This window comes from Lissotriton helveticus, chromosome 3_1, assembly GCF_964261635.1.
Source record: "Lissotriton helveticus chromosome 3_1, aLisHel1.1, whole genome shotgun sequence".
NCBI classification, from domain to species: Eukaryota; Metazoa; Chordata; class Amphibia; order Caudata; family Salamandridae; genus Lissotriton; species Lissotriton helveticus.
Window position 1 is genome coordinate 1,204,408,343 of NC_136061.1, and position 20,856 is coordinate 1,204,429,198.

Here is a 20,856-nt window from a genome sequence, read left to right on the forward strand (position 1 = left end):
AGTTCTGTTCCTATTGTGAAGCGCTCTGACACCTTCGGGTAAAGTCCGCGCTATATAAAAACGCATACATAAATAATAAATAAATAAATAAATAAATAAAATACAATACAATACAATACAAGAGCTTTTCAGGTGTGTGTAGTTCTCTTTGTATGGCAGGACATGAGACGGGTTATGTGGTATTAATAAAAGGGACGTGGGGCAATAAAAAGAGACACAGTACAATAAAAAGACAGGACAATACCCTCCTTAAAAAACAACAGGCACTTGCCAATAAAAAAAAACTTGCAGCATCTTGTAAGCGCCGTTAACCAGTGGAACAACTCCTGCTGCGGGCCAAGATATTGTTACACAACCTGCACCTTTGCCCCGCCTCTGACCCCTTCTCAAAAGTCCCGAGCAGCTGCCCACGGGTGACGGAGCTCTCTGTGGACAAACACAGCCCCAGGCCATAGTCCCTGTCCCTGCCCGGAGATAAGGCCTCGCTGACAGGCGCCACGGTGGAAGCAGCTAAAGTCCAGCACGCGCTTCAGTGTCGTCACCGCCCCGCCTCCCCCTCCAGACACCCTTGCTGGGAAGAGGCCTGCTCCTCCGGTATAAATACAAGAAAGACCCGGTGTGAACATCAGGTGAAGGAAGAGAGCTGCACGACCAGCACAGGTGAGACAAGGGGACACCTGATTGGAGGGACCAAAGGTGCCTGGAATAGGATAGGGATGGGGTTAGGCCACCGTGAGAGAGGCCACCAGTGAGACAAGATCCTGCAGTGAGGGGGACATTGAGAATGGGGCACTGGAAGGGTGAAGCTACAAGTCAAGGAGTCCTGTGCGAAGACACTGTTTTGAGGCGGGAGGTCTTTAAGGAGCTATCCTAGAGGTAGGGGCCCTGCAGTGAGAGGGGACCTGAACAGATGCGTGACAAGGACACCAAAGGCCCTAGTGCAAGCAAGGAAAATGCCCCCTTTGACTACTGTTGGGATAGTAAAATATAGTAATTCACAGGGTTCAATGGGTCCCTCGGAAAGCTGGTTCCCGGTGCCACTTCACCTGCTGTACCAATGGTAGCTACGCCCCTGAACCTGAGAGAGAGCCCCTGTAGCAAGAGACCACACAAGGACAGGGGGGAGGTCTTGCGAGAGGAGCTATGTGGCAAAGAGGCGGGTAAACATTTATTACAGCGCAGGCGTTACAGCGTTGTATCTTTACAACATAGTCAGTAGCACAACTGCACTGGTGCCATGAGTTCCATTACAACGCAAGTCATAACAACGACTTGCTTTTGGGAATGCGGTGTATGACTGGTGTTGGATTTTAAGTCCAATACCTTTTCTACTGATACACCGACTGGAGTTGGAATAGTAATTTAAACATTCCAAAGTCCAGCGCTTCGCTAAAGCAAGTCGTTGTAATGACTTGCGTTGTAATGGAACTCGTGGTAACGATGCTGTTGTGGTATTGACTGTGCTGTTAAGCCACGCGTTGTTTTGGCATGCGTGATAACAGATGCTATTCGAAGCTCCAGAGAGAGTTCTGTAGGTGGGTGAAGGTACAGGCAAGACACTGCAGAGAAGGCCTTTTGAGGAATGGCCCCTTGGAGGGGCGGATCCACTAAGGTGGGGGATGGGAACATGAAGGGACATCCTTAGGCATGTCAGACGTTTTTGCAGGACCCAGGTCAACGCACTGAAGCATGGTTCTTCAGAGGGTGATCTAGAGTGACGTGGTCCCTACAGAAAAGCTGGTAAAAAGCAATTTAAGCAACAGGCCCATGTGCTGTGTTTATGGATTTGTGAGGGGTACTTGAGAATAAAGCACGTAGGGAAAGCGGCCATCTCTAGCAGTGCGTTAGGGGTTTCCAAAATTGACTAAAACTTGAAAAGTTCGGGTGGCACACTGTTTCGGCCTAGATTTGAATGCTTGACTAGTGTCTGTTGTCATGGACAGAACTTCTTCAGGACAAAGGAGACAGTGAACCAGGATAGACTACAGTGGATTAGGGTTCCCATGCCCAGAGCATCTGCGATTCTCTAATTCATGTTCATCCTTTTTTTTTTTTGTACAGTTTCCCGGTAACTGAACGCCTCATTGATCCCCAAGATGTTTCTGAAAGCTGTCGCCGTCACACTGGCTGTTTTAGCCATTACAGGTATTTACACTTCTGTTTCTTTAATACATGCAGCTCATAAATGACCTGTTTTTATGTCCATGTTCTGATGTTAGTTGTACTTGAGCGAACTGCACCCTTGGGAAGCCGGACTTGTGGTGGGGAGTCACTGCTTTGAAGCTTTAATATCAACCTTGCCATTTAGCCACTCCATAATGTTGACTTGCGCTGTATTATCAATGTAAGTAGATACTGAGTTAGAAAAAGTTAATCTATACTTCTCCTTTTCAATTTTCATTGTCTTCCTAACATGGAGTGGGGTAAAACACTTTCCGGGCTATTAGCCGACTGCCTAAAGGGTGACATATTTTTCTTCATCAAATTGCCATTGACTATGCTATTTGCGAAACAAGTAGCTAACTGTTACTGGCAACATTTCTCAGTGGTACACATTTAAGGCACTTTATTGGAAGCTCCTATTCTCATTACCCATGAAATTCCAGCAGGGACCTCAAAAGACACAGTGGTGCCCATTCATAAATCGCATTTGGTAGTTCGTAAAGGAGTACTACAGCAGTTCTTATGTACTCTAAAATGCTATTCAATAACCAACGGGCCGACACCACCACCTCTCCGGTCTTCTTTGTGAACACATCTCCACCCTCATTATCGCGTTTTAGTAGCAAATATTGGAAGGAAAGATGGAATGTTTGGAAAAATGGAAATACTTGATACAAAATGTGAGAGGTTTAGAGAAATGTGGGGCAGGAAAATGTGGGTGGAGAGAAGATCCTGCAACACCAGCGACATTCTGAGTCTGCGGGGGTGAGCAAATTCAGGGTGTCGCTGATGTTGCAGGGTGCTCTATATAGGAGGTGCTCGCCACCTAAATTTGGAAACTTCCCAGAGTTCTCTGCTTCCTGTGTTACACACACACACTATGGGGCAGATTTATGAAAGCCTTGCGCCGCCGGTGCGTCACTTTTTCCCATGTTAAAAATGACACACCGGCGGCGCAAGGCCTTCATAAATCTGCCCCTATATATATACACACACACACACACACATATACAAATACGCATACATGTAGAACTCGTTTTGAATAAGTTGTTTTTTCTCCTCAGCCCCCATAGAGGACTTGATTTCCAACTTTACATGTTTATTGAGGACAGACTTTGTAGAGCTCCAAGTAGCAACGTAGCTTTAAGGGTGTGTTGGTTTGTGGAATCTGAACGTAGAATACGTAGGTGTTCTGGAATGTGAAGGGAGAATCCCCGAGACCGCGCCATTGTTGAGAGTGACGTGCCTCGGTGTGCTCCCACACTGAGGTCTCCAGGATGGATACATATTGAACTTATCCTGAGACTTGCACGTGCGGTGTTCTTTACACCGATATCGGCACAATACAGCTTGGTACAGGAATGGGGTGCGTGTCTAAAGTCTTACAGTTCGGGGGCTGACCAGATGCTGCTAAGGCCGGGGACCCCTGCATTGGTATGACGGTCTGCTGACTTCTCTGGAGATTACACTTCTCAGATTGGGCCCCACAAAGGTTCTGTGTACACTGCCTCTAGCCACGGCTGTGCACTCAGATATACAACCCTGGCCAGGGTTCTCTCACTTTGGGAAAATTCACTCGAATAGTCGGGTTTGCAACCTCACTAGTTCAGCTACGTTCTATAGTAACAGAAAAAAAATATTTATATAAATGGTTTTCTGTTTGATTTGAATTGAATTATTGAATTGAATTTTACTTTGTTTTGTCCACAGGGTCTCAAGCGCGCATGAGCTCGGATAAGGTGGCGGATGCCTTTTGGGACTACTTTACTCAGCTGACCAGCAATGCAAAGGAGACTATGGAACAGATTCAACAGTCTGAAATCAGCAAGCAGCTGAAGTAAGCGAGGGCAGACGCCATGGGGATTATTGTGCTAGACCCAATATTGTGTATTGGTGTAACCTAAAATGATGTACCACGCCTGAAAAATGTGGCGAGGGGACCCAGAGACTCCCATACCTCACAAAAATACAAACATCCGAGATGGTGGGACCCCTCCTGTGCCGCAGCGGCTTGTGATACACCCCCATTGTTTAGGCATTTAGGAAGCGCCTTTTCTGGTAATCTATTCGCACAGTCCATTCTTGGATTTCACTCCGCCAACCCACATAGCTAGATATTCCACTTTCCGCTAAGACAGCATGATCTCCCTGCGACACCTCTCACACCTAGATATCTTTCTGTCAGTCCAGACTTTTAGCTATTCCTCTGCCAACTCCATTTTTCAGATATTGTTCCACTACACCACGTGGCTAGTCTGGCTCGTCTACCACCTCATGAAGCTAGAAATCCCCCAGCCAACCCACACACTTAGATATCCTTTTTGCTAACCCGCATATCTAGATACCACGCCGCCAACCCACAAAGTTAACTAATCTTCTGCCAGCCCCTACTGTTAGGTGGTTGTATGTCACAATATCATAGTCAAAAATCTTGTCTAAAATAAATATCCTATCCTAAACATCGTTCAAAAAAATAATCTTCCCAGTGGTTGTGGATTTTCTATTACTAAATCAGAACGATATTTTTGTAAGCAATATTTAAGGCACAGTACCTATGCCCTATGATGTCTGACTACCTTATTCTAGCACCATCCTTCGGCCAACCCACCTGGTCAGATATCCCTCAGTCAAACCACATGATTAGACACCCCCGAGTCTACATAACTAGATATCACTCCCCCAAATTACATGGTTGTCTATTCCTCTTCCAGCTCGCACTGAAATGCAACCCTCTGCTAACCACCACTTTTATCCCTTCACCAACTTAGATGGCTCAATACTTCTTTGACGATCCAGAAACATTGATATCTATCCCTTAGCCCATACCATTGAGTATCCTTCTACCAGCCATTGATGTTAAATATCATTGCTCTAACATTTTTTTAAATAAGTATCTCTGAAGTCCTATTGGCCGATACTGCTTTGCAAAGCCTCTTTGCTACATATCCTCCCACTAAGTCCAATTATTATTTAAGCCTCCATGCATCCCTGCTGCAGATATCCCTACACCAAGTTACGTCAATATATCATAATTGTGGATGAAATTACTAATACTGCCAGTATCTAATTGAGAAGTAAAATATTGCTTGACACCATCTTAACATCATTTGGTAAATATGGTCATAGAACCTAGGATGGGCCCGCTTGTAAGAAGAATCTCCACGAATCCGCACCTTAGTCACAAAGTTAAAGCAACTAATGCCTGTGTGGTGTAAGCTAGCCACATTTGTGGAGCACTAGTGGATGTGAGGTTCTCACCGTTTACCCTCTCATCTTTTTACAAAACGGGTACCAATGACAGTGGAACTGCAGAAATACTGTAATGGTGGCAGGGTCTGGTGTTGTTTTTGATTTATCTTCATACATATTTTTTGTGTTTCTTGAGATAAAAGGCTCCATGAGTTAACGTGCCATGGTGAGCTTGTCTCTTTGAGCACCGATGGGTTATCGTTGTAAGGCTTAGTTCTATGGATTCTGAAGAAATTTCATTCCATGTACAAGAGTTCTGTGGGTTTTGATGGGATATAGTTCTACTGGTTCTATCACATAAAGGGAAAGATACAGGGCATTAGTGGGTTCACGCCTGTCCTGTTATAGTTCTACTGGACCTTAGTTCAGTGAGCTCCGATGGGATGTTGGTCTGCAGGAGGTTCATTCTGTGGGCGCTGATGCGTTGTAGTTTGTAAGAAGGCTTAGTTCTGGGTGCTCTGATGGGGTCACAGGTCTTTTGGAGTACTATGGAGTCATAGGTAAGTTGGAGTGTAGGTGTCATAGAATTGTTAAGGATAGTTCCAAGAACCTCGATCCCTAGTGGCCCCTTTCTCAGGGGCCATAGATAGTTTTATCTTTGTGTGGGCCAGGTTGTAAAGTCTCTGATGAAGTCTCTCTTAAAGATGCAGAGTTTTCTCTAGCGTCACCCTCTCCTCGAAATAATGTAATGACTGAAAAACTCCCAAGGGCCTTATTAGGAGTTTGTAAATGAGTACTCCATCACAAACATGACAGATATCCTGTCTGCCTAATAGTTGTGCATTATATTCTAATGCGCTTGTAATAAACACGGCCGGACTGGGAACCGAGACCGGCCCTGTCAAACAGCCCCTCTGGCCTCAAGATGCTAGTTGGAAGCACCGCTCCCATCTCACTGCTGCAGCTTTTGTTACATCCGGCTGAAATTGCAGGAATTCTGCAAAACCAGCACCCGGTAACAAAAACGGCTCCCAGGGTTCCAAAACCAGCCCCCACTCTGGTGGCCCACTGGTGAAACACCTGGTGCTCGCTATGGCCAGTCCAGCCCTGGTAATAAAACGGATGGGATATCTGTCATATTTGTTTGGTGTACACAGGTTCCAAACTCTAAATTTGGCTCTAAGATCTCTTAAATATTACTACATTTTATGTGCCACTTTTCAAACAATTATGTTGCAAAGCATTTTAAATGCATAAAGCAGGATCCAAACTGATTATGTTTTTTTTCCTCAAATAGCACTCTTATCCAAGGTAACCTGCAGGAGGTCAGCCTTTATGCTGGTGATCTTCAGAGCAAGCTTGTTCCGTTCGCCACCAATCTCCATGCTCAGCTGACTCAGGACTCCGAGAAGCTCGTTGAGCAGATCCAACAGCAGCTGGAGGAGCTCCGCCTGAAGGTCGCGCCCTTTGCTGATGATGTCCACAAGCAGCTTGCCAAGAACATTGAGGAGCTGCAGCTGAAGCTGAATCCTTACACCGATCAGTTCCGCACTAGTGTTCAGGCGAATGCTGAGGAACTTCGCCAGCAGCTCACTCCCATTGTACAAAAGCTTCAGGCCAAGATCCAAGAAAATGTGGGCAACGTCCAGGTAGCTCTTACTCCGTACACCATTCAACTTCAGCAGACAATCAACGATAAAGTGGAGCAGGTGAAAGAGCAGCTGACCCCTTACACAGATGAGCTCAAGCTCAAAATTGAGCAGAGCGTTGAGGAGTTGCAGAAGAACCTGGCCCTTTACCCCCAGGATGTCCAGGAAAAGCTAAACGAACAGATCGAGTTAATGGCTTTCCAGATGAGAAAGAATGCAGAGATGCTTAGCACCAAGGTCTCAGAGAGTGCCGAAGACCTGAGGCAGCAACTCCTCTCCTCTGCTGACCAGATCAAAGAGAAACTGAACGGGAATGTGGCCGATGTCCGCCAGAATGTGGCACCATACATAGAGGAGTTTAACACTCAGATGAATCAGAAGATCGAGGAGTTTAGCCAGTCAATGGCGCCCGCTGGTGAAAATATCAACAAAATGATCTTGCAGAAGGCTGAGGAGCTGCAACAAAAGCTGGGGCCGTACACTGTTGGTGTCAAGGACCAGATGCAAGTGTTGGAGAAGGAAGTGCGTGAGAGGATCAACTCCTTCCTGAACAGTGGAATCCAGGCAGAGAACCAGGATGAGAGCCAGGTTGAGAACTAATGGATCCATCAACACAAAACAGCTTTGGTCTTACTGTTAACTGAGATCACATGGATGATGTCAACCGGAGTCCAACAAAGCACAATATGCATATTCCATACAGATGTGTGAAATAATAGGACATTAAAATGCTGTCCAATAGCACCCATGCTCCAGTGATGTAATGTGTATAGATAACTTGATTGCAAATGCATGCATGCTCTTATTGTAACAGTCACACCTTGGATCCACAAACTACTCAATAAAAAAGCAACACAACAATGCAAAGGCTGGTTCCTGTTGTTGTCTCTTTAGTTTGATCTCTATTTCTTGCAGTGTTGCTCCCTTAAAATATATAATACAAGATTGTGTAAACTGTTCGTGCTCATGAAGTATGTGGGAAAGAGGACACTGATTTCGAAGTCGTTCCCAGGACCGTTTGTCAGCACAGCTTGGTTGTAAGATGTATTGTTAAGATTTTGTTTAAAACTATACATAGAACAGTCTTTGGGTCCACAGAGAGGACTTTTACTCTCATGGAATACTATTGCTTTTCAGGTGCATGATTTTGCATCCACTGGAGTACTTGCATTGCAATGACTATCTTACAAATGAAAAATATATTCATTTGTCACACACAATGTTTTATCTCGTACATGCATTACACATCCAAACCAATCCTTTTTTTGTATTTTTTTTTTACTGGAGTAGGCATTTTTACAATGTTGATCTCTGGAATCCAGTGTGAGCAATTACTACTACCACTTTTACATATATCAGCTTTACCACTACCATTACAACCAACACCACTGCTATCACCAATTTCACACTACCACCACAACCATTACACTTAGCACCAGCACCAATGTCACCACCATTATCACCACCACCATCACCGTTATTACCATCACCTCCATTGCTGTCACCACCACTGTGTATGTTTATGTTTACATAATATAACAAATGAAACCCAGAGCAACTGGGTTTGGCAATGGTTGTTGTACTTTAAAGGAGCAAGCCAATCTTTTGGCCCCCTGTGACATCACTTGACTTCTTGACTCTAGACAATGGTGCAAAAGAGAAAGATTTAACAAAGCCAATTGGTCTCACTTTTGAGACCTATTGGCATTGCGGGTGGTTTTTTAGCTACGCTATGCACCAGGGCTTAAGAAGAATGAAAAAAAGCCAATGGAAGGACCGCCAGTGTCACTTTGTAGGCATGCATGCCATGCGCAACACATATGCATGCCTACACAATGACCTGAATGCTTTTCTACATTTTTATTTACAGATCAGTGTTGGATAGGTAAATAAAAATAAAAAGGAACAAGCAAAGGTGTTTTTTAGAGCAGGAAGGTGGAAGCAATACGTGGGTGAGGGAGGGCAGAAGTAACCCGGGGGACCAGGTGGGAGGTGGCAACATGCAGGACATAGATGGGGGGGAAGTTACACAGAGGGCACAGGTGGGGGAAGCAACAAAGAGGGCGTGAATGGAGTTGGAGAAAAGCAAATGGGCGACAAAGAGAGCAACATGGAGTGGAAGGGTATAAACACTTGGGTGAGAAAGCATCGTGGGGGGAGAAGCAAACGAGGGCACGCTCATCATGGAGGAATTCAGCACACATGGCGCAATGCCCTTGTAAATATGCCCCAATGTTTCTTAGACCAAGGAGAGAATTTCACTGCTTGGATTCTGTGACTAGTAGTAATGTAGTAATGTACTCCCCTAAGACCTTCTCTTGTTCCAAGAGCTCCTCTTGTTCCAAGAAACTTTTAACCAACCCTGTCCAGGAAAAGGAGGTACCAATGAGGGATATACATTTTGAATCCAGCCTTCAAGTGGACCAGTGCTTCTTGAAGAATAATGCTGTTGACCAAACTCAGGGTACTGAATTATAACATGTCAGCCAGTGAAAGTCATTGGAGGCTAAACAAGCTGTGGGCAATGCGTTCAAGCTGTTTAAAATCTGTAAAGAGCTGAATCATTTGGCGTAGGTGTGCTAAGAGCTTTTGAGTGACCACCCATAAACACGCTGCAGCAATAGTCAATTCTGGATCCCAAAGTTACCCTCGCTGTGCTGACCCAAAGTCACTGAAAAAGTCATCTAGACCCCAACTCTTGGACATCGACAGGCAGTGACAGAAACATACAAAGACATAAGCACATGGCGAAAGGAACGCAGAGGAACGCTGACATGATATTCTGACATGGAGACTCTGACAATTGAGTTTATTTACAGCGGTACAGTGGATGGGAATTCTGACACTGCATATTGTCAAAGATATGCTGACACAAGGACATTAACACTGGGACACTGAGGCCAGGCCACGAAGACAGGGCGTTTAGACTAAGAGAACACATACATTGGAAGGCCACAAGGATGAGAACATGTACATTAGCATAAATAAGACTATATACCAGGTTAAAAAACAAACATGCCTATGACAACTTCAGAGGCAAGAAGCAATGCAATGCTACTTGTTCTGCTTCATAAATACGATGCTTTTTAATTGTCTAATTTTCTAGTCGCGAAAAAAAGTCTTCAAGGCACTAGGCCATTTGGCAGCTCTCTTTACACCCCCACAGAGCATTTATAAAAAGGCTGTCACAAACATTACAGCCATGTTTATTTAGTGGCCTGGAAGTATAGCACACCATAAATGTTTGTACAGTTCAATAAAAGTATGGCAGCCCTCTCTAGGGAGTTGTTGAAAGTGTAGCAGACTGGCTTCACGGTGCAGCTTCCATCCACTGAAAGCACAGAAGGCCTCCTGCGAGGTTTCTCTAAAAGAACGTCAGATTTTCTGCAATGTCTCAGTACTCCAAGTGAGGCTACTGAAATGCGTTGTAACTGCATAAGAAAAGTAAACCTCGTCTGCCAAATGCTGTTCCTGTCTCAGTAAAGGATTTGTAGACCTTATGACAGGTGAGGGGCCTAATATGGTACGGTAATATGGTAATTGACATATTTGGCTTCCAAAATGTAAATTCAGCTAAGAAACCTATCAGCTGCTGGTCGATGTCCCTAAAAGTCTCTGAAAGTAATCCCCTAGTTTTTAGGTGAAATCACACCTCTTATGACTGTCTATAGCAGTTTCCACTGTCTGTTGCTATGTGTTTTTATTCTGTGTTTGCGGGTTGTGCAATGTAAACCTCAGCGATGTATACAGGTTTTAACAAGCATTGACAAAGCAAATAGGTCTTGCCTTTGCAAGACCTCTAGGCTTTGCCAATGTATTTTGGCCATGTTGTACACCAATGTGGCTGCTGTTTAGCATGGCTTAACATTAGTGGCGTATAGGAGAGTTTTGTGGAGTGGAGTGTTGTAGAGTGGAGCGGCATAGCGTGGAGTAGATTGCTCTAGAGTTGAGGGTTGTGGAGTGGTGTAGTGGAGTGGTGTGTCGTAGAGTGGAGTGTCGTAGAGTAGAGTGGTGTATAATAGAGTGGAGTGTCATGGAGAGGAGAGAAGTGCAGTAGAGTGTTGTAGAGTGGAGTGGTGTGAAGTGGAGTGGTATAGAGTGACGTAGAGTGGAGAGGCATAAAGTGGAAGGGCGTACAGCAGAGTAGAATGTCATAGAGTGGATTAACATAGAGTGCAGTACAGTGAGGTGGCATAGACTGGAGCGGAGTAGGGTGCAGTAGCGTGTTGTAGAGTGGAGTAGAGTAGAGTGGAGTAGAGTGGCTTAGGGTGGAGTGGGGTGTTGTAGAATCAAGTTCAGTAGGGTTGAGTGGTATAGAGAAGAGTAGAGTGCTGTAGAGTAACAGAATGCAGCATAGTAGTGTGTCGTAGAGTGGAGTAGGGTAGAGTGTTGTAGAGTATAGAGACGTAGATTGGAACAGAGTGGCATAGAGTGGAGTATGTAGGGTGCGGTAGTGCACTGTCATTACATACAATCATTTTCAATTGAAATAGCCATTACATTTGCACAGACATACAGTTTTACTGATAAAACTATAGTGCACACAAACGATAGTGTGTGGGAATGGTATCAGCTAGTGTATTGATTTGTTTTGGTCATAATAAAATATTTGTTTCCAACACACTTCAGAATTACAAAAAATATTTGTTTTCCATTGTTTTTTTTATATATTCTTAAGTATTAGCACAGTTCATTAATAGACATTTACATTTTGTTGTGTACTACAAAAAGCCTTTTTCTTTCACTCCTCCATTTTGGAGAATAAATCTTCTCACTTTGAAGTTAAAGAAAGAAAAGTAAACACCAAGCTCCTTCAGAAGACAGAGCCTGACGTTTTACCCTTGTCTTTGAATGCACAGCAAACTTGACAAGATAACAACAAAATGTATAGGTCTGTTTACTGAAAGCGCACACTTGTAGAAGAATTCAGGAAACAGGCTACACTCCATGGGAGGGACTAACTCAAGTTGGACAGCTGAAAACAAATAAAGCCAACAAATAGAAAGCAAGCAACATGAGTTACAAAACACTAAGCTAATGGTAAGCAACGGGCAGAATGCATTCCCAGGGGAGTTTTCTGAATGTCTAAGCAACACAGAGAGCTGCTCTGTCTGGTAGGCTTCACTTAACAATGGCATGCCCCCCGCCTTCCTCTGCAGCTCCTGCAACACAGGGCTTGCTTTGTTTATTTTGAGAGGCCATGCAGCTGGAACTAAAACCCACCAATATGCTTACCTGAATTTCAAAAGCTTGAAGTAAAAAGACAAATTTGGTAGATAATAATATGTCAGTGATATGGCGGGATTTCTCCTCTAGAGTCTGCTTCTCATTCTCTAGAATCCCATCACAGGTCGACTGGACCTTTTTACCTGTCATGGAGTGAATAAGGCAACCTAGTTGACACTAAACAGATCAAATTCAAAATACCCAATTGCTTTCCCCAAAGAACCACTGACTAAAAGACTGAATTTAGAAGGTTTATTACATAACCAAAAATAACTGAAGATACAGGCACCTCAGCAAGAGGTTCAAAAGATAAACAGGTACTAATACAAACATAATCCTACGGAAAAGTCTCAGTCGGCTAATGAACAGAATGAGAATTAATTCCGGGACCATCAAGCTAAACAAAATTGCTATCACTTGAGTTCTGGTACTCATCAGGATAATAGACATAAATTCAGGTTAGTCTGTCCCTACTCTATACTAGATGACATCCCTACTCAACAACCGCCCGTCCTATCCAAAAGGTGTCAGCCGTGGTGACTTCCAAGTGAAGTTCGCCCACATTCTCTTAGACTATCATTCTTGACTTGCATCTATGCCCTTTGCCCATCTGACCGCTCTCTCTAGCTCCTCAGCTCGTCTGCTCTGCCTCTACGCTCGGGGCACTGTCCCTAATACCAAACCCCACAATGTTAATGTCACGCCTTCTGGTACGCCCCTCAAGAAGGTGTTGGGTTCTGTAAATTTCCACATGGCATGAGTCCATCCTGGTCCGTTCAGACGTCCTTGGGTCTCAGGCTCTTCATCCTTTCAAGTTACTTCAGTGAATTCCTGGTCTACTCCTCCATGTCTGAGTCTAGCATCTTAACACTTATACACAATGGGCCCTTCTACTCTACTATCTGCTTGATGAGGCGCCTGCAAAGAAATACGCACATAACTCACAGTCTACAAATGTTGCAACAATTCTTAAAGGTCTTTCATAAGTATTTCTATCGTTTATGTGTTTTAAGCAAGACATTTTCATACAGGCCTGCGCCATTTTCATTTACTAGGCCTCTGCTGGTTATAGGCCCAATGCTTTACATTAGCACTTTCTTGGTTCACTTAGGCCTCCAACCTTAATGACAAAAGCATTTGCTCTAATCTTAAACTAATTATCTACTACATAAAGCATGATTATACATTTCGCTATAGTTCATCCAAAGGCACATTCTTAATCTATTAAACACTTCTATCATTAATGAAAGCTTTCATTTCAAACACTTCTACATTGCAGTAAGCATGGAATTGCACCTTGTAATGCTAGTTCTGCACGTTTTCAGATGTCAATTCATTCAAATGCCTTGTCATATATCGTATCTAAACATGATTAAAGGTCCTCTATATATCCGGGTGCTGACTACTTGTACATATGGTGCACCTCTACAAAATTCACTTTATATGGCGCTCTCTCAGTTCCCCCCTTTGATGACCTGTGTCATCACCACCCTCACATCATACTCAGGGTAAGAACTGAACTAAACGGAGCTTGTGGCCATGTTCCCTCGCTTGAGCATCACCAATGCTCTCAAACTGCGGTATTGACTGTCTTGCATCCTTTCCATTCGCATCTCTTGCGCTCTCATTGATCTCGCCAATCTGTTTGATTTGTACCATTTGTACAACCTCACTAGTCCCCACAAAGCAATCACACATGCCACTGCTATAATGAGGGGTTTCAGTACAAATCCCAGGAATCCCTTCCCTAGGTTAGCAAACCAGTTTCCAACCTTTCCAAATCCCTTGCCAACAGTCTCCCATGTATTCTCTTGGGTCAAATCCTCAATCTCATAATGGATTGCAGTAATGTTGGTTATGTATTTCTCCAGATCCTTAGAGTTGTCTGGTATATAAGTGCAACATTCTTGGACCTTCAAACGTTTACAGACCCCGCCCTCTTTTGCTAGGATGACGTCAAGAGCAAGACGGTTCTGTAAAACCATTGTCCTTATCGACAACATCTCACCCTCGACCAGCACCAATGACTTGGCTGTACTCATTGACAGTTCATCTACGACAGTTGCTAACCGCCTTATCTTGATGTCATTTAAAATGACACCTAGCATGGGTATCGCTGCCCCAAACACGTCTCCAATTATTGCTCCAGCACTCTCCCCCCGCTTCACCCTCTTCTGAGACCCTCCCTCTAAGAGATCAAAATCCTCAGTGTGGTAAATTTTGGGAAAGATAATTGCCAGGTAACACGTTCCATACCACTTCTCTGGCAATCTCACATACGCATTCCTTCCGCAGACAAAATACACAGTAGGAATCACCTGAACCACGCTCTTCAGGAAGTCCTTCGTATAATACTCTAATGTGAAGGTGTGGTCACACGTGGTCTGACCCACGTACACATTTTCATAGTACGTCTGTGGTCGCTGAAGACATAACTTTCCTTTCTGTACTACATCTAGAGCTATTGGACCATAACTCCCCCTTGACTTATGCTGTTTCTCTTCTTCGGTCCAATCTACCTTGCCTTGACCTGAATCTCGCAACTTCTTTTGCTTCGTGTACCTATCTTCCACTTGCTCAATGAACTTTTTCTCTATCTCGGATAGTGAACAGGTCAAGTTGTGTCGGTGTGCATATGGGGTGTCTAGCTCTTGAGTGGGAATGAAAAAATATCCAAGTCTGTCCTCTGACTTATAATAGTCCCACTTGTTCAAATGCTTGTAATTCGGGACTTCTGGTAACACAGCATCATAATTCGAAAAGAAGTATTCAAAGTGATTTCGCCCATATAGGATACTAATTAGCAAACTACAGGATATCCCATATGTCAATGGAAGGTGATGGTATCTGATACCCCCATCTACTGAAGCTGGCAATTGCATACACACGTAACAGTCCTTCGCATCCATCGCATCAATGTATTCATACAGCAGCTTTGCATATGCGTTCTGTCCAAAATTTCCCTTAGACAGATCTGTATGTAACCTACGACTCTCTGCAGCCAGCAAGGCCTTCTCTCTTCTTTCTCTTTCTTCCTTCTGGCTAGGGGTAATAGGTATCGGTGTCCCCCCAGCCTTCTCTACTTGTTTGTGTGGTGCAAAATAGGAAACAGAAACTACTATAACTATAAGGAGAATCACTACAGCTAAAAGAGTGCCTACTATGCACTTGGCTCCACGATTCGGGTTCCCAGGCGCCATGGTCTCAGCACGAAGCAGTTCGTTCTCGGAAAGTACCCAAAGTCTTTTTCTTTGCTATTCGAGTTCCCTGAGCCACATCTGGCAGCTTGAAAATTCTGTTTCAGTTCTTCTTTTGCTTCAATCAACAGACAGCCTTAACCCTTCTCCGTCCTCTGTGGAAAGTCCCTAAATTTGTTCTTCTTCCACTTGGCTCTAGGTTAAGTTAACAGCTATTGACAAAGTCTTTTCAAAAGTCTTTTAAGCAATTCAAAGTTCAAGCAAATATCAAAATTCAAAATTCAAAGTTCAAAGTTCAAAGTTCTCAATAGTCGATGATTATACTTGATCCGATTGCCTGCAGCACATAATCTAAAAGTTCCATACGGAGCACAACTTCATCATAGACTGGCATATCCGGGACAAAGGTAGGGAAAATCAGTCTATCCAGGAGTAAATCATGTATCTTGCTCAGGAGAGGGGGATTAGGAATAGTGAGTGTCAGTATACCTTCAATTTCAAGTCCAGGTACCAACAACATCACTTCCAGCTTAACATTGGGAATCGTGCTGATCACCGTCACTGTCCTCACCCTCCCGGACCTCAGTACTCCTGGCATTGGTAGCCCTAGCATTTGCAAAAAGGTAAGTCCACTCTGGAGTAGCGTATCTTCCGCAAGGTACTCGCACTCTCCTTGACCTTCTCGGACCCCTTTGCTCAGCTTCTCCTTCTTCCCCTTCCAGATCAGATTCTTCAGACACAGGGGCAAATTCTCTTTCAGAAGCCAGTCTCACATTTCTTCGCCTCTGTCTCTCAGGCCAATGAGCTTCTGCACCTCTTGCTCGTCTGCTTCTTGTTTGCACACCCTGTTCGTCCCCACTTGCAGGCTCTTCTGCACTCAGATCACCTTCTCCGCCACTTCCCTCTTCTTGGGCAGATTCGGTATCACTGTCGTCGTGATCATATACAGCCTGACTCGGGGAATCCCCAACTTCCACTGGCACCTCCACAGCTTGACTTGTCCCCTCACCCGGATCTTCTTCTTCGTTATTGTTTTCGTCTATGAGGGGAGCTGTTCCCTCCTTGGGTGCTGGAGCTCGTCGGGTGTGAGAAGCATGGACCCAATTTGGCAGTCCACCAACTTTCACAGATGTCGTGGTTATTAGGATAACCTGGAACGGACCTCTCCAACGCACATCCAGGCAGTTTTTCCTGACGTGTTTTCGCACGAAGACCCAGTCTCCTGGACACAGGTCGTGACAAAGGTCGCTAGAAGCCGGAATTTCAGCAGCCTGCACCTGAAGGGACACAGAACGCATGACATCAGAAAGTCCTCTGCAATAGTCAAGAATGACATCATCCGTGATATTCAGCAAAGCAGTCGTAGGAATCGAGGGCAATCTCATAGCCCTCCCCATCAATATTTCATGAGGAGAGAGCCCTGTCCTCCTATCCGGGGTACTACGCATACTCATTAGTACCAACGGCAGTGCATCGGGCCACTTCAGGGATGCAGATGAGCACACCTTTGCCATTCGGGCTTTCAAGGTCCCATTTATCTGCTCTACAATGCCAGACGCCTCTGGACGGTAGCTACAATGCAGTCTTTGATCAATGTTCAGGGCAGTGCAAAGCATCTTCACCACTTCACTATTAAAATGTTTTCCTCGGACCGATTCCAGAGAGGTCGGGACCCCGAATCGTGGCACCAATTCCCTCAGCAATAGTTTGGCTACCGTGAGTGTATCGCACCTACGAGTGGGATATGCCTCAACCCATCTAGAGAACACACACACAATCACCAGGACATACCTAAGGCTATTGCACCTCGGCATTTCAATGAAGTCTATTTGCATCCTGTAGAAAGGTCCGCCGGACCTTCCAATGTGACTCAGTGTAACTGGTGTTCTTTTTTCCACATTTATCTGCTGACACGTCACACATCTCTGACATACTGCCTCTGCAGCCTGTCTAAATTTGGGATTATACCACGTCTGCCTGAACACACGACACATCGCATCCCTTCCCAGATGCACAGGACCATGTATCTGTCGTGCCATTGCACTCACCAACTCATTCGGCAACACAGCCCTTCCGTCTGCAGAAACCCACATGTCCAAGTCTCCCTTGGCACAACCAGCCAATGTCCACACCCTTTTCTCATGTTCTGACGCTTGCCCTTGCATGTCTCTACTTCTTGACCTGTCGGCCGCATTCGACACGGTCGACCATACTATCTTGGTCGACCGTGTCGAACAGGCTGGCCTGAGAGGCTCGGCACTTAGATGGCTGAAGTCATTTATCTCGGAACGCACCCAGGCAGTGAGATTAGGAACCTTTACAGCCCCTAAAATCAAAAATGAATGTGGAGTCCCTCAGGGCTCGTCTCTGTCCCCACTTTTATTTAATTTGTATTTACGACCCTTGCTATTCTCATTAAAAAAGTTCAGAGCCTTAATTTTTAACTACGCAGATGATCTGCAATTGATCTTCTGTTTAGACACACCTGGCGCGGTCACCGAATTTCGGGAGACCATGGTTCACATTCAGAGATGGATGGGCCTAAATCACTTAAAACTCAACCCAGGCAAAACTGAATTGATTTTGCCTGGGAAGAGTGCACTGTACTGGGGACCACATTTCTGGCCTCCAGAAATGGGTGACCCCCCGGCTAAGTCCCAAACAGTTAAGAGCCTTGGAATTTCTTTTAATGAAGATCTATCGCTCAAAAATCAGGTAGGGACTGTGGTATCTGCAAGTTTCTTTCAACTTCGCAAGATTAAGAAGATCGCCCACCTTTTAACCCACCCTGCTCTGATTCAGGTCATTATCGCTCTTGTGTTGTCCCGTCTGGACTATTCCAACAGTCTGTACTTGGGTCTTCCAGCGGGGCAGCTCAAGAGACTTCAACTGGTCCAAAACCAAGCGGCCAGGTTGATCTGCAAGATCCCTAAGTGGCAGTCCATTAGATCAGGACTGGCCAGTCTCCACTGGTTGCCAGTAGCGCAGAGAGCAGCTTTTAAAGCAGGATGCATTATCTTCAGGGCTCTACAAGGTAAGGGTCCCGGATTTATTAGCAGCCTGCTTGTTAGTTACACTCCCTCTCGCGCTCTCCGCTCAGGTCAAAAGAACCTGTTAGTGGTGCCGCGAATCAGGAAACAACGCCAAGGAGGTGGATCTTTCCATTTTTTGGCCCCCTCCCTGTGGAACTCTTTGCCATTGCCGTTAAGGCTCCATGAAGATCTGTTAGCCTTCAGACAGGCTTTTAAAACTTGGCTCTTCAAGCAAGCTTACCCTTAGTTAATCCCGTTTTCTTTTTTCTGTTACATGTTATGTTGTGCCAGTTTTCCACAGCGCCATGAAGCCTATGGGCGTACGTGCGCTTAATAAATTTAATTTAACATAACATAACATAACTCAACTCTTCCCAAGTGTCTGCCATCTCAAGCATCATGCTTAGTTCAGTCCTTTCCCTTGGTCCTTCAATGCTTTGTTCGGTAAAAGAATAACCTTGCTCCGGACAATAGCGTGCAACTTCATCAGCATATTTATTTCCCATTGTCACAAAGTCACTTCCTCTTGTATGAGCAGTACATTTCACCACTGCTATTGCTGCAGGACCCTGCAAAGCCTCCAGCAATAACCTGACGAACTCGCCATTTCTGATTGGGGAGCCCGATGATGTCATGTAACCCCTCTGAGACCACAACTGACCGAAGTCATGAACCACCCCAAATCCATATTGGCTGTCGGTGAAGATGGTGATCCGAATTCCATTGGCTGCCAAACAGGCACGCGTCAATGCAACTATCTCAGCCACCTGCGCGGAGTGTACTCCTTCCAAGCAGGCTGCTTCAATTACTCCAGAAATTGTACAAACCGCAAACGCTGCTCTCAGCTGACCAGTATTGTCTCTTATGCATGAGCCGTCGACAAAGTAAATTTCATCAGGGTCAGTCAACGGCACATCAACAATATCCAGCCTAGGTTTGGTACACAGTTCAGTTACATCAAGACAATCATGATCTTCCCAATCATCATCTATATCATTGGGTAATGGCAACAAGGTAGCAGGATTCAAGACAGAGCACCTTCTAAGAGTCACATTCTCCGCTGCAAGTATAACCTGCTCGTAGCGTGTGAGCCTATTGTTGGTCAGGTGCTGCGTCTTGGTCTTGGTCATCAGCAATTCTACAGAATGCGGTACATGCCCTGTCAGTGGATATCCCATCACTATACTTTCGCATCTTTCAATGCTGACACCTGTTGCAGCAACGGATTTGAGACATCCGGGCAATGCTGCGGCTACTGGATCTAGGGTAGCCGAAAAGTATGCAACTGGTCTACGGACTCCTCCATGATCTTGCACTAAAACTGCCAATGCACATCCCTCTCTTTCACAGCAGAATAATGCAAATGATTTATTGTAATCAGGCATTCCCAGAGCCGGAGCCCGACACAAGTCCTCTCTCAGTTCAAGAAAAGCCATCATACAGTCTGAGTCCCATGGTACCGGATCACTCACGTCCTTGTGCGTCAGTTTCTGCAAGGGTTTCGCCTTCAGGGAAAAGTTAACAATCCATTGTCTGCAGTAGCTAACCATGCCCAAGAACATTCTAACCTCTCTTTGGGTCGAGGGCACGTTCATTCTCATGATTGTTTCGATCCTGTCAGGCGACACCTTCCTCTTTCCCTGCTCTATTCTGTGACCCAGATACTGCACTTCTTGTAGGCAGTACTGCAACTTGTTGGGGGACACCTTGTGTCCAATCCTTCCCAGATGGTTCAGCAAGGCAATGGTATCAATCCTACATGCATCTTCGGTGTCTGACGCAACAAGGAGGTCGTCTGTGTACTGTACGAGAACCGAATTCTGTGGCAGTACCAGACTCTCCAAATTCCTTTTCAGCAACTGATTAAAGATCGATGGACTCTCTGTATACCCTTGAGGAATTCGACAACATGTTAAAACGCAACTCTCTATTTTGAACGCAAAAAGAAATTGGCTTTCTTCATGCAATGGGATGGAAAAGAAGGCTTGACACAAATCAATCACAGAAAACCATTCAGCTTGGAACGGTATCTGGAACAATATCACTGATGGATTCGGTACCACTGGACAGCATGGGACGACAATGTTGTTAATCTTTCGCAAATCCTGCACTATCCTGAATTTGCCACTTGGCTTCTGCAGACCCATTATCGGAGAGTTACAGGGACTGCCCATAACCTCCTTCAGGATCCCTTGTCTAATCATGGACTCAATCAGGGGTTTTATACCTGCAAGTGTATCTGGGGTCAATTTGTACTGTGGTGTTCTCGGGAATTCAGCATTTGGTCTCACTTGAATTCGGACAGGCTCTACCCCTTTTATCAGTCCAATCTCTTCTCCTGTAAAGTCCCACACCTCCGGCGAGACTGAATCCCTCAAATCCCATGGGAGTTCATCCACA

At 45.0% G+C, this 20,856-nt stretch overlaps 1 protein-coding gene across 1 annotated transcript; it reads left to right on the forward strand.

The window, feature by feature from the left end:
• The first annotated feature begins 400 nt into the window (after positions 1 to 400).
• LOC144823390 (uncharacterized) lies at positions 401 to 7,868 on the forward strand. The gene is made up of 4 exons (XM_078681855.1): positions 401 to 660; positions 2,062 to 2,145; positions 3,874 to 4,000; positions 6,650 to 7,868. The coding sequence occupies exons 2-4, from the start codon at positions 2,097 to 2,099 to the stop codon at positions 7,599 to 7,601; spliced, it is 1,128 nt and encodes a 375-aa protein (XP_078537981.1). The 5' UTR covers positions 401 to 660; positions 2,062 to 2,096; the 3' UTR covers positions 7,602 to 7,868.
• The last annotated feature ends 12,988 nt before the right edge of the window (positions 7,869 to 20,856 follow it).